The sequence below is a fragment of the Ascaphus truei genome, chromosome 12, assembly GCF_040206685.1.
Source record: "Ascaphus truei isolate aAscTru1 chromosome 12, aAscTru1.hap1, whole genome shotgun sequence".
Taxonomy (NCBI): domain Eukaryota; kingdom Metazoa; phylum Chordata; class Amphibia; order Anura; family Ascaphidae; genus Ascaphus; species Ascaphus truei.
The window spans coordinates 18,376,522-18,389,295 of NC_134494.1; the positions used below are offsets into that span (position 1 = coordinate 18,376,522).

Consider the following 12,774-nt stretch of genomic DNA (forward strand, 5'->3'; position numbering starts at 1 on the left):
GAACAAAAAATACAAATTATCCCACCTTTACCACCAATTTGTCGTGAACGCCACTCATGTATGTGATTTGTGTGTGCAATGGGTTAAAACATCCGGCTATTCAGCTGACCTCTCCCCGCAGAGCACTGAAAATGAGCAATAATGCCCAAAAAGGTCACACTACTCCTCAATACGCTGCTGCCACCAATAATAATTGAAGATTTTACACAATAATTGAAAGTTGCGTGTTCACAACTGTGTTATTGTTTAGTTGTTTGTGCTTACTGTAGTTTTTTATTACATCATGTTTTTTATGCATCAATAAATATTGTGTTACACTTTTTACTTATAGTTTGTTGTCTCTTTTGAGCCTCATTCACATTATTGGGGATTTGAGATAATCACCCTTTGGGATATATATCCTGCTGCGCCAGCCTTTATTCTAAAACTTCTCAGAGCCGTTGTCGTTGCATCTCCTGTATTTCACGCGCTATACATTTTGCATCCCCCGTGTTCATGCCGCATTCGCGCCGCCCGGCACACACGGTTGATCTGTTTAATTGTAATGGTTTCGGATTGAATTGGGGGCAGAACTGTACGGCTGTACAGTAGGTTGAATTGCTATTAGACTTTTAAGACAATAGCTCACTTGAGTTTCTAGACGGTATTGCAGACAACGCTAAAATGCAATTTTCTGCGCCCGATAGAAACCCCAGTTAATTGCTATACGGTTGGAAAAAAAGAGCTCTAGAAGTGGTTGCTGACCTTCCAGCCCAGGGATCAGAATTATTAGGCCATCAAAGCAGTGTCGGTACGCCATTATAATGTCACACCTGAGATCTACCGGCAGACGTTCAGAGCCCTGCAGCAGGTTTTAACTGGTGGCTTTTCTTAGCTGGTCGGGCGCTTAACCACTTTGTGCAAGCAGTGGATTGGGGGGTCTGGCTATTGAAAGATTTGAGGGGCTGCCGGATGTCATAACCCAGGAGCAAATTTTAACCATGCGCACACCCAAAGTGACAGGTTGTCTGGGTTGCATATGTCAGATATGTGTTTCACCCTCAAAGATTAAAATTAGCCCTATCAAGACAGATGTCAAGACATACACTTTTAGATTAAATATATGAAAAGTAGTACAGTGCTTGTTTACAGAAAAAGAATGTTACAAAAACATACAATGTGTGAAGGCAGACTGTTTCATAAAATAACAAGGTACAGTATAAAAGCAGGGAACCTATACATTAGCAACGAAAAATCAGTTCCCTCCAACAGAGGACTTGGAGGTTGAAATATGAATATTCCTGTGTTGTAGATATTACAGTCCGCTATGTTGAATTCTAGCTTTGATACAGCAATGCATGGGTTTTATGCCTCTTGTCGCAAGGAGAGGGCCAACGTTTTGTCGGTGTCTTAACTCCCACTCATCAATCTCTTCTTGCGTTTATGGCTGGGAGAGAATGATTTTTTTAAACTGAATACCCTACAACTCTCTTCCTCTATCCCCTAGAGTAACGCTACCCTCACTGTTGCATTTGATCAACTTTAATACTTTAATACATGTCTGGACATCTTTTAAGGACATATCTGGCATATGCAACACAAACAGCCGGTCATATTTGGTATTGTTACACACGTCTGACTTTCCCCGCCACAAGTCTATAGTTCTTATGCTTGTGAGATACATCAGATTTTAAGTATCATACATTTTTTTAATCTGTAATGAAAATGAGTGTCCTTTCGGTAATTTTTTCTGCTAGCTCGGAGGTTCTTAGGCATTTATGCGAAGGCCTCTGAAGATACAAATGTCATACCAGGTAAATGTCTAGTATTTCTGGACCCCCTCATCCATAAAAACATATTCTTTGAATGACCAATAAATGCTCAGGTTAACCCAGAAGACCTTGCAGGACACACAACAAATTGGGTCATTTTAAAATGCAAGTTAACCCTTTGGTTGCTGTATTGGTAACACAACGGAATAGTTTAAGGGCATTAAAATGACAGCATCTATGAAGATCTCACCTGCACGTCGATTTAAATGTCACTATTGCACCCACCGAAAAGTCATACAGACAAAGGGGCCTATGCAGAGAGCAGCGCTATTTCGAAATTCGCCATTTTTTGGAGAAAATCGCGCAGAAAACAGCAGAAAATGGAGATTTCCGAAAAACGCGCCAATTTTTCTTTTCTATTTGTAAAACTCACCTCGCGGCTGGCGAGAACCTCCATCGCGCCATTTTTAAAACTCTCCGAATGCAGAGAGGTGCGAACGGCAAGTAGCGGCTGTTCGCGCCAAAAAATGGCGCGATTCTCGCATTTTTGCCGCGCCACGAAAATATGGCAAGATGGCGCTCGCCGCCTATAGTAAAGGGGAAAAAAAAGGCGCGAATTTGTTTTTACACGTTTCTGAAGCGCGCATCTCGCCAATTTAAACTCGCCACACGCATCCATGTTAAACATAGCAGAATTCGCACTTTTCTGCATATGGAGAATAAAACTCTCCAAAAAAGCTACTTTTTATGAAATTCGCCATTTTTATAATTCTATGGGGCCTATGCAGAGAGCAGCGCTATTTCGAAATTCGCCATTTTTTGGAGAAAATCGCGCAGAAAACAGCAGAAAATGGAGATTTCCGAAAAACGCGCCAATTTTTCTTTTCTATTTGTAAAACTCGCCTCGCGGCTGGCGAGAACCTCCATCGCGCCATTTTTAAAACTCTCCGAATGCAGAGAGGTGCGAACGGCAAGTAGCGGCTGTTCGCGCCAAAAAATGGCGCGATTCTCGCATTTTTGCCGCGCCACGAAAATATGGCAAGATGGCGCTCGCCGCCTATAGTAAAGGGGAAAAAAAAGGCGCGAATTTGTTTTTACACGTTTCTGAAGCGCGCATCTCGCCAATTTAAACTCGCCACACGCATCCATGTTAAACATAGCAGAATTCGCACTTTTCTGCATATGGAGAATAAAACTCTCCAAAAAAGCTACTTTTTATGAAATTCGCCAATTTTAAAATTCTATGCTCTCTGCATGAGGCCCTATGCTCTCTGCATGAGGCCCAAAATCTGCAAAAAATTCTTGGAAAGATGGGGGATGGTGGAGAGGTAATCGCAGATGAAAACACCCTTCGCTATTCTCTGAGGGAAGTGAGCAGTGAGCAGAATAAAGTGCAAAATAGCCATCTAAGCAATAGGATTGACCAAAAGATTACTCACGTGTTGGAATTGTTGATGTTGTTGAGTGATCTTTCTCTGAGAGATGAAATGTAAAATATTAGTTTATTAGCACAGTCACGAAGGGCCTTATTCTATGCAGGCTGAAGTGGCCGTTTGGCCAGTTTTCGACTAAATATCCCTATCCAAATCAATGGGAATTTTTTGACAAAAATGGCTATGAACTATATAAAATGACTCCCTAAAGTTATTGAATCCCTTTATTAGATGCCTTGTTTATTTGTATTCGCAGTTATATAGCAACAGAGACATAAATGTTTCAAACCACTTGGCAATGTGTTACTAGTCCCTAGGGCAAGATAAGGTAATAAAAATGAATAAATAAATCAGAAAAAACTTCTCTGATCCTGAAAAGTCAAAAATGTTAGCACGACAACTAGATTAGTACAGTAACTGGATAAATTTACCGATGTTACTAGTAAACTGAGTGAATCTTCAAAACATAGGAACACGTGGATTTAAATTATCTGAAACTGGGTGCAATTTTGGATGCTTCACAGAAAACAGTTCGCTACAGTAAGATTTATTGATAGCCGTGTGTGATGTCATTTTACTTCAATGACATCACAGGGCACAGTTAAAATAAAGGCTGAAAAAAAATGGAATTTGCCTTTTTTTTTTCTTTTTTAAATTTCAGCTTTAAAGATAGAAGTATTGTAACTCATTTTAAAGAAAATGTGCTTACTTTTTAATTCAGAAATCGTATTATTTTCTCACAAAGGCTACATCTTTACGACGGAAGTCATTTATAAACTCCTGAGCACAAAAGGCGAATATCGGCATGACTTGGAGTTGCCACCTACCTATAGGTTAACCCCTTTCCTAACAGAGGGACTCATTGCATCTCCCTTCTCAATGGAAACATAAAAATTGTCTGCCGACACATCTGCCCATTTCTCTACTTGATGCAAAATCCGAGTTGATCCCTAGTTCCTCCCAATGTTTAGGATACCCCTGTACCCCTGAATCCGTCCAATGTACTTTCGAATGCCCTTACTCTAATTGCCGACGCCAAATCTGCAGTGAGGCTGTTCTATGAATTCACTACTTCTGCAGTGAAGAAAGGCATCCTGACACTTCCCCTGAGTTTCGTTGCTTTTAGTCTATCATTCATTTTTATCTGCAAAATACAATCCAGAAATTGCTTAAAATCAACTCCCTCTTGACATGTATTTACTGTGGCTCAAGCCATATCCAGGATAAATGGTCTGTTAAGGCTTTTAAATTAGGGTCTGAGTTTATAACAACGTTATAGGACACCTATCACTGATTTCTTACATAAATAGACGGAGTCTTACTGGGGATCAATAAGAAGTGAATAGATGGATTTGACTTCTAAGGGACCCTGTATGCGAAAGGCCTCCCAATAATCATAAGCCATATAGTATTGTAAACAAGATTGTCTTACGTGTCGCAAACGTGGATCCGTTTGTGGCTGCAACAGAGTGGGACTCGGTCGTATGTGATACTGTGGTTGCAGTGGAGGTGCTTGTTATTTCTGTGGTGGTTGCTGTGGCAGACGTTGATGTGGAACCTCTTGCCGTAGTTTCTGTAGTAACTGAGGTACTGGTTGTTGGTGTTTCTGTGGGGATTGAGGTACTGGTGGTAGTTGCTGTGGTGGAAGGTGTTATGATGACAGTGGTTGGTGATGGTGTTGGAATGGTATTTGGGGTGGTCACGGTGGAGGTGCTTGTTGCTATTTCTGTGCTGGTTAAGGTACTGGTTATTGTGGAATAAGGGACTGAGGTGACAGTGGTTGGTGTTGTACGGGTGGTGCTAATTGGGGTGGTGGTTACAGTCAATGTAGTTTCTGTGGATGTTTCTGTAGTAGTTGGTGTAGTTGGCGTCAAAGTGCTGGTGGGTATTGTGGTTTTATAGGACGTGCTGGTGATAACGGGTGTTTGTGTTGTGGTTGCTGTGGAGGTGCTGGTTGCTGTGGTAGAAGGCACTGAGGTGACAGTGGTTGGTGTTGTACGAGTGGTGCTAATTGGGGTGGTGGTTACAGTCAATGTAGTTTCTGTGGATGTTTCTGTAGTTGTTGGTGTGGTTGGCGTCAAGGTGCTGGTGGCAGTTGTGGTCTCAGTGGAGGTGCTGGTGATAATGGGTGTTTGTGTTGTGGTTGCTGTGGAGGTGCTAGTTACTGTGGTAGAAGGCACTGAGGTGACAGTGGTTGGTGTTGTACGAGTGGTGGTAATTGGGGTGGTGGTTACAGTCAATGTAGTTTCTGTGGAGGTTTCTGTAGTTGTTGGTGTGGTTGGCGTCAAGGTGCTGGTGGCTGTTGTGGTTTCAGTGGAGGTGCTGGTGATAACGGGTGTTTGTGTTGTGGTTGCTGTGGAGGTGCTGGTTACTGTGGTAGATGGCACTGAGGTAACAGTGGTTGGTGTTGTTCGGGTGGTGCTAATTGGGGTGGTGGTTACAGTCAATGTAGTTTCTGTGGAGGTTTCTGTAGTTGTTGGTGTGGTTGGCGTCAAGGTGCTAGTGGCAGTTGTGGTCTCAATGGAGGTGCTGGTGATAACGGGTGTTTGTGTTGTGGTTGCTGTGGAGGTGCTAGTTACTGTGGTAGAAGGCACTGAGGTGACAGTGGTTGGTGTTGTACGGGTGGTGCTAATTGGGGTGGTGGTTACAGTCAATGTAGTTTCTGTGGATGTTTCTATAGTTGTTGGCGTCAAGGTGCTGGTGGCAGTTGTGGTCTCAGTGGAGGTGCTGGTGATAACGGGTGTTTGTGTTGTGGTTGCTGTGGAGGTGCTAGTTACTGTGGTAGAAGGCACTGAGGTGACAGTGGTTGGTGTTGTACGAGTGGTGGTAATTGGGGTGGTGGATACAGTCAATGTAGTTTCTGTGGAGGTTTCTGTAGTAGTTGGTGTGGTTGGCGTCAAGGTGCTGGTGGGTATTGTGGTTTTATAGGATGTGCTGGTGGTAAAGGGTGTTTGTGTTGTGGTTGCTGTGGAGGTGCTGGTTGCTGTGGTAGAAGGCACTGAGATAACAGTGGTTGGTGTTGTACGAGTGGTGCTAATTGGGGTGGTGGTTACAGTCAATGTAGTTTCTGTGGATGTTTCTGTAGTTGTTGGTGTGGTTGGCGTCAAGGTGCTGGTGGCAGTTGTGATCTCAGTGGAGGTGCTGGTGATAACGGGTGTTTGTGTTGTGGTTGCTGTGGAGGTGCTGGTTGCTGTGGTAGAAGGCACTGAGGTGACAGTGGTTGGTGTTGTACGAGTGGTGGTAATTGGGGTGGTGGTTACAGTCAATGTAGTTTCTGTGGAGGTTTCTGTAGTTGTTGGTGTGGTTGGCGTCAAGGTGCTGGTGGCTGTTGTGGTCTCCGTGGAGGTGCTGGTGATAACGGGTGTTTGTGTTGTGGTTGCTGTGGAGGTGCTAGTTACTGTTGTAGAAGGCACTGAGGTGACAGTGGTTGGTGTTGTACGGGTGGTGCTAATTGGGGTGATGGTTACAGTCAATGTAGTTTCTGTGGATGTTTTTGTAGTTGTTGGTGTGGTTGACGTCAAGGTGCTGGTGGCTGTTGTGGTCTCAGTGGAAGTGCTGGTGATAACGGGTGTTTGTGTTGTGGTTGCTGTGGAGGTGCTGGTTGCTGTGGTAGAAGGCACTGAGGTAACAGTGGTTGGTGTTGTACGAGTGGTGCTAATTGGGGTGGTGGTTATAGTCAATGTAGTTTCTGTGGATGTTTCTGTAGTTGTTGGTGTGGTTGACGTCAAGGTGCTGGTGGCTGTTGTGGTCTCAGTGGAGGTGCTGGTGATAACGGGTGTTTGTGTTGTGGTTGCTGTGGAGGTGCTGGTTGCTGTGGTAGAATGCACTGAGGTAACAGTGGTTGGTGTTGTACGAGTGGTGCTAATTGGGGTGGTGGTTACAGTCAATGTAGTTTCTGTGGATGTTTCTGTAGTTGTTGGTGTGGTTGACGTCAAGGTGCTAGTGGCTGTTGTGGTCTCAGTGGAGGTGCTGGTGATAACGGGTGTTTGTGTTGTGGTTGCTGTGGAGGTGCTGGTTGCTGTGGTAGAAGGCACTGAGGTGACAGTGGTTGGTGTTGTACGGGTGGTGCTAATTGGGGTGGTGGTTACAGTCAATGTAGTTTCTGTGGAGGTTTCTGTAGTTGTTGGTGTGGTTGAAGTCAAGGTGCTGGTGGCTGTTGTGGTCTCAGTGGAAGTGCTGGTGATAACGGGTGTTTGTGTGGTGGTTGCTGTGGAGGTGCTGGTTGCTGTGGTAGAAGGCACTGAGGTAACAGTGGTTGGTGTTGTACGAGTGGTGCTAATTGGGGTGGTGGTTATAGTCAATGTAGTTTCTGTGGATGTTTCTGTAGTTGTTGGTGTGGTTGACGTCAAGGTGCTGGTGGCTGTTGTGGTCTCAGTGGAGGTGCTGGTGATAACGGGTGTTTGTGTTGTGGTTGCTGTGGAGGTGCTGGTTGCTGTGGTAGAAGGCACTGAGGTAACAGTGGTTGGTGTTGTACGAGTGGTGCTAATTGGGGTGGTGGTTACAGTCAATGTAGTTTCTGTGGATGTTTCTGTAGTTGTTGGTGTGGTTGACGTCAAGGTGCTAGTGGCTGTTGTGGTCTCAGTGGAGGTGCTGGTGATAACGGGTGTTTGTGTTGTGGTTGCTGTGGAGGTGCTGGTTGCTGTGGTAGAAGGCACTGAGGTGACAGTGGTTGGTGTTGTACGGGTGGTGCTAATTGGGGTGGTGGTTACAGTCAATGTAGTTTCTGTGGAGGTTTCTGTAGTTGTTGGTGTGGTTGAAGTCAAGGTGCTGGTGGCTGTTGTGGTCTCAGTGGAGGTGCTGGTGATAACGGGTGTTTGTGTTGTGGTTGCTGTGGAGGTGCTGGTTGCTGTGGTAGAAGGCACTGAGGTGACAGTGGTTGGTGTTGTACGGGTGGTGCTAATTGGGGTGGTGGTTACAGTCAATGTAGTTTCTGTGGAGGTTTCTGTAGTCGTTGGTGTGGTTGACGTCAAGGTGCTGGTGGCTGTTGTGGTCTCAGTGGAGGTGCTGGTGATAACGGGTGTTTGTGTTGTGGTTGCTGTGGAGGTGCTGGTTGCTGTGGTAGAAGGCACTGAGGTGACAGTGGTTGGTGTTGTACGGGTGGTGCTAATTGGGGTGGTGGTTACAGTCAATGTAGTTTCTGTGGAGGTTTCTGTAGTTGTTGGTGTGGTTGACGTCAAGGTGCTGGTGGCTGTTGTGGTCTCAGTGGAGGTGCTGGTGATAACGGGTGTTTGTGTTGTGGTTGCTGTGGAGGTGCTGGTTGCTGTGGTAGAAGGCACTGAGGTGACAGTGGTTGGTGTTGTACGGGTGGTGCTAATTGGGGTGGTGGATACAGTCAATGTAGTTTCTGTGGAGGTTTCTGTAGTAGTTGGTGTGGTTGGCGTCAAGGTGCTGGTGGGTATTGTGGTTTTATAGGATGTGCTGGTGGTAAAGGGTGTTTGTGTTGTGGTTGCTGTGGAGGTGCTGGTTGCTGTGGTAGAAGGCACTGAGGTAACAGTGGTTGGTGTTGTACGAGTGGTGCTAATTGGGGTGGTGGTTACAGTCAATGTAGTTTCTGTGGATGTTTCTGTAGTTGTTGGTGTGGTTGGCGTCAAGGTGCTGGTGGCAGTTGTGATCTCAGTGGAGGTGCTGGTGATAACGGGTGTTTGTGTTGTGGTTGCTGTGGAGGTGCTAGTTTCTGTGGTAGAAGGCACTGAGGTGACAGTAGTTGGTGTTGTACGGGTGGTGCTAATTGGGGTGGTGGTTACAGTCAATGTAGTTTCTGTGGATGTTTCTGTAGTTGTTGGTGTGGTTGACGTCAAGGTGCTGGTGGCTGTTGTGGTCTCAGTGGAGGTGCTGGTGATAACGGGTGTTTGTGTTGTGGTTGCTGTGGAGGTGCTGGTTGCTGTGGTAGAAGGCACTGAGGTAACAGTGGTTGGTGTTGTACGAGTGGTGCTAATTGGGGTGGTGGTTATAGTCAATGTAGTTTCTGTGGATGTTTCTGTAGTTGTTGGTGTGGTTGACGTCAAGGTGCTGGTGGCTGTTGTGGTCTCAGTGGAGGTGCTGGTGATAACGGGTGTTTGTGTTGTGGTTGCTGTGGAGGTGCTGGTTGCTGTGGTAGAAGGCACTGAGGTGACAGTGGTTGGTGTTGTACGGGTGGTGCTAATTGGGGTGGTGGTTACAGTCAATGTAGTTTCTGTGGAGGTTTCTGTAGTCGTTGGTGTGGTTGACGTCAAGGTGCTGGTGGCTGTTGTGGTCTCAGTGGAGGTGCTGGTGATAACGGGTGTTTGTGTTGTGGTTGCTGTGGAGGTGCTGGTTAATGTGGTAGAAGGCACTGAGGTGACAGTGGTTGGTGTTGTACGGGTGGTGCTAATTGGGGTGGTGGTTACAGTCAATGTAGTTTCTGTGGAGGTTTCTGTAGTTCTTGGTGTGGTTGACGTCAAGGTGCTGGTGGCTGTTGTGGTCTCAGTAGAGGTGCTGGTGATAACGGGTGTTTGTGTTGTGGTTGCTGTGGAGGTGCTGGTTGCTGTGGTAGAAGGCACTGAGGTGACAGTGGTTGGTGTTGTACGGGTGGTGCTAATTGGGGTGGTGGTTACAGTCAATGTAGTTTCTGTGGAGGTTTCTGTAGTTGTTGGTGTGGTTGACGTCAAGGTGCTGGTGGCAGTTGTGGTCTCAGTGGAGCTGCTGGTGATAACGGGTGTTTGTGTTGTGGTTGCTGTGGAGGTGCTGGTTGCTGTGGTAGAAGGCACTGAGGTGACAGTGGTTGGTGTTGTACTGGTGGTGCTAAATGGGGTGCTGGTTACAGTCAATGTAGTTTCTGTGGATGTTTCTGTAGTTGTTGGTGTGGTTGACGTCAAGGTGCTGGTGGCTGTTGTTGTCTCAGTGGAGGTGCTGGTGATAACAGGTGTTTGTGTTGTGGTTGCTGTGGAGGTGCTGGTTGCTGTGGTAGAAGGCACTGAGGTAACAGTGGTTGGTGTTGTACGAGTGGTGCTAATTGGGGTGGTGGTTACAGTCAATGTAGTTTCTGTGGATGTTTCTGTAGTTGTTGGTGTGGTTGACGTCAAGGTGCTGGTGGCTGTTGTGGTCTCAGTGGAGGTGCTGGTGATAACGGGTGTTTGTGTTGTGGTTGCTGTGGAGGTGCTGGTTGCTGTGGTAGAAGGCACTGAGGTGACAGTGGTTGGTGTTGTACGGGTGGTGCTAATTGGGGTGGTGGTTACAGTCAATGTAGTTTCTGTGGAGGTTTCTGAAGTTGTTGGTGTAGTTGGCGTCAAGGTGCTGGTGGCTGTTGTCTCAGTGGAGGTGCTGGTGATAACGGGTGTTTGTGTTGTGGTTGCTGTGGAGGTGCTGGTTGCTGTGGTAGAAGGCACTGAGGTGACAGTGGTTGGTGTTGTACGGGTGGTGCTAATTGGGGTGCTGGTTACAGTCAATGTAGTTTCTGTGGATGTTTCTGTAGTTGTTGGTGTGGTTGACGTCAAGGTGCTGGTGGCTGTTGTGGTCTCAGTGGAGGTGCTGGCAATAACAGGTGTTTGTGTTGTGGTTGCTGTGGAGGTGCTGGTTGCTGTGGTAGAAGGCACTGAGGTGACAGTGGTTGGTGTTGTACGAGTGGTGCTAATTGGGGTGGTGATTTCTGTGGTTGTTTCTCTAGTACTTGATGTTGTCGTTGCAGTGGAGGTGCTGCTTGGTGTTGTAGTAGGTGTACTAGTTGGTGTTATATGGATGGTGGTAGTCGGGGCGGTTACTGTGATTGTTGTGGCTGATGTTGAGGGGGTGGCTGAAGTAACATGTGTCGCACTAGAAGTTTCTGTCGTTGTAGAAGGACCTGTTACAGCAGAAACAAATACAAGTTTAATGAATGCTTATCTGTAATTTTGTTACTATTACATATTTCATACAGCCTTCCCCATATTACAAAGTAAATGGCATACAAAACATTATATTATCACTTGTCACACTTTTCACAGCATAAACACCTTTGCTGCAAGCGTGGCCAACAACTTATTGCGAAACACTTTATTGCAGACCTCTCGGATAAGCAAACCTTTTTTCACTGTCTTACTCTTCAATCCCACTCTTCAATCTCTTCTTACATTTATGGCTGGGATAGGGAATGATTTTTTTTAAACTGAATACCCTATAACTCTCTTCCTGTAACCCCTAGAGTAATGCTACCCCCACTGTTGCATTTTTGCGACTTTAATATTTTAATACGTGTGGACATCTTTGAGTGCAATCTGGCATATGCAACACAAACAACCAGTCATATTTTGCATTGTTACACACGTCTGACTTTCCCTGCCACAAGTCTATATTTCTTATCCTTGTGAGATGCATCACATTTTAAGTATCATACATTTTTTTTAATCTGTAAGGAAATGGAGTGTCCTTTCGGTCACCTTTTCTGCCATCTAGGAGGGTCTTAGGAATTTATACGACAGCCTTTGAAAATACAAATGTCCTACCAGATGCAGATGCTCAGGTCAGGTTAACCCAGAAGACCTCATAGGACACACAACAAATTGGTTATTTTAAAATGCAAGTTAACCCCTTGATTGCTGTATTGGTAGCACAACTAAATAGTTTAAGGGCATTAACGTGACAGCATCTATGAAGATCTCTCCTGCTAGTCTATTTAAATGTGTCACTATTGCACCCACCGAAATATCAGACAGTCATACAGACAAACTCTGCAAAAATCTTGGAAAGGTGGGAGAGGGAGGAGAGGTAATCGCAGATGAAAACACCCTTCGCTATTCTCTGAGGGAAGTGAGCAACTACCAGAATAAAATAGCCATTATGGCGATAGGATAGACCAAAAGATTACTCACGTTCTGTGTTGGTTACATGAGTTGAGGAGTGATCGTTCTCTGAGAGATAAAATGTTAAATATTAGTTTATTAGCATAGTCACAAAGGGCCTTATTCTACACAGGCCAAAGTTTCCATTTGGACAGTTTTCGGCTAAATATCCCTATCCAAATCAATGGGGATTTTTGAACGAAAATGGCCGCTTGGAACTACATAAAATGACTGCCTAAAGTTATTGAATCCCTTTATTAGATGCATTGTTTATTTGTATTCGCAGTTATATAGCTACAGAGATATACATGTATCAAACCACTTGGCAATGTGTTACTAGTCCCTCGGGCAAGAAAAGGTAATAAAAATTAATAAATAAATCAGAAAAGACTTCTGATCCTGAAAAGTCAAAAATGTTAGCACGACAACTAGATTAGTACAGTAACTGGATACATTTACCAATGTTACTAGTAAACTGAGTGAATCTTCAAAACGTAGGAACACGTGGATTGAAAATGACCTGAAACTGGGTGCAGTTTTGGATGCTCCACAGAAAACAGTTCGCTACAGTAAGATTTATTGATAGGCGTGTGTGATGTCATTTTACTTCAATGACATGACAGGGTGCAGCTAAAATACAGGCTGAAAAAACCTGATATGTGCCTTTATTTCTTTTTAAAGTTTCAGCTTTAAAGCTAGAAGTATTGTAACTCATTTTATAGAAAATGTGCTCACTTTATAATTAAGAAATCTTATTATTTTCTCACGAAGTCTATAGTGTTACGACAGAAGTAACTTAGAAACTGAGCACAAAAGGCA

The 12,774-nt window shown here is 44.9% G+C and overlaps 1 protein-coding gene across 3 annotated transcripts in view; it reads right to left on the reverse strand.

Moving 5' to 3' along the window:
* Positions 1-12,774, reverse strand: part of MUC6 (mucin 6, oligomeric mucus/gel-forming) — a 74,627-nt gene that overhangs the window by 2,581 nt on the left and 59,272 nt on the right. For all 3 annotated transcript variants that reach the window (XM_075566856.1, XM_075566854.1, XM_075566853.1), the window contains 3 exons: positions 11,986-12,024; positions 4,617-10,979; positions 3,191-3,226 (listed from right to left, as the gene is read on the reverse strand). In XM_075566856.1, coding sequence (XP_075422971.1) covers positions 3,191-3,226; positions 4,617-10,979; positions 11,986-12,024 — 6,438 coding nt within the window. The remainder of the gene's footprint in view (positions 1-3,190; positions 3,227-4,616; positions 10,980-11,985; positions 12,025-12,774) is intronic.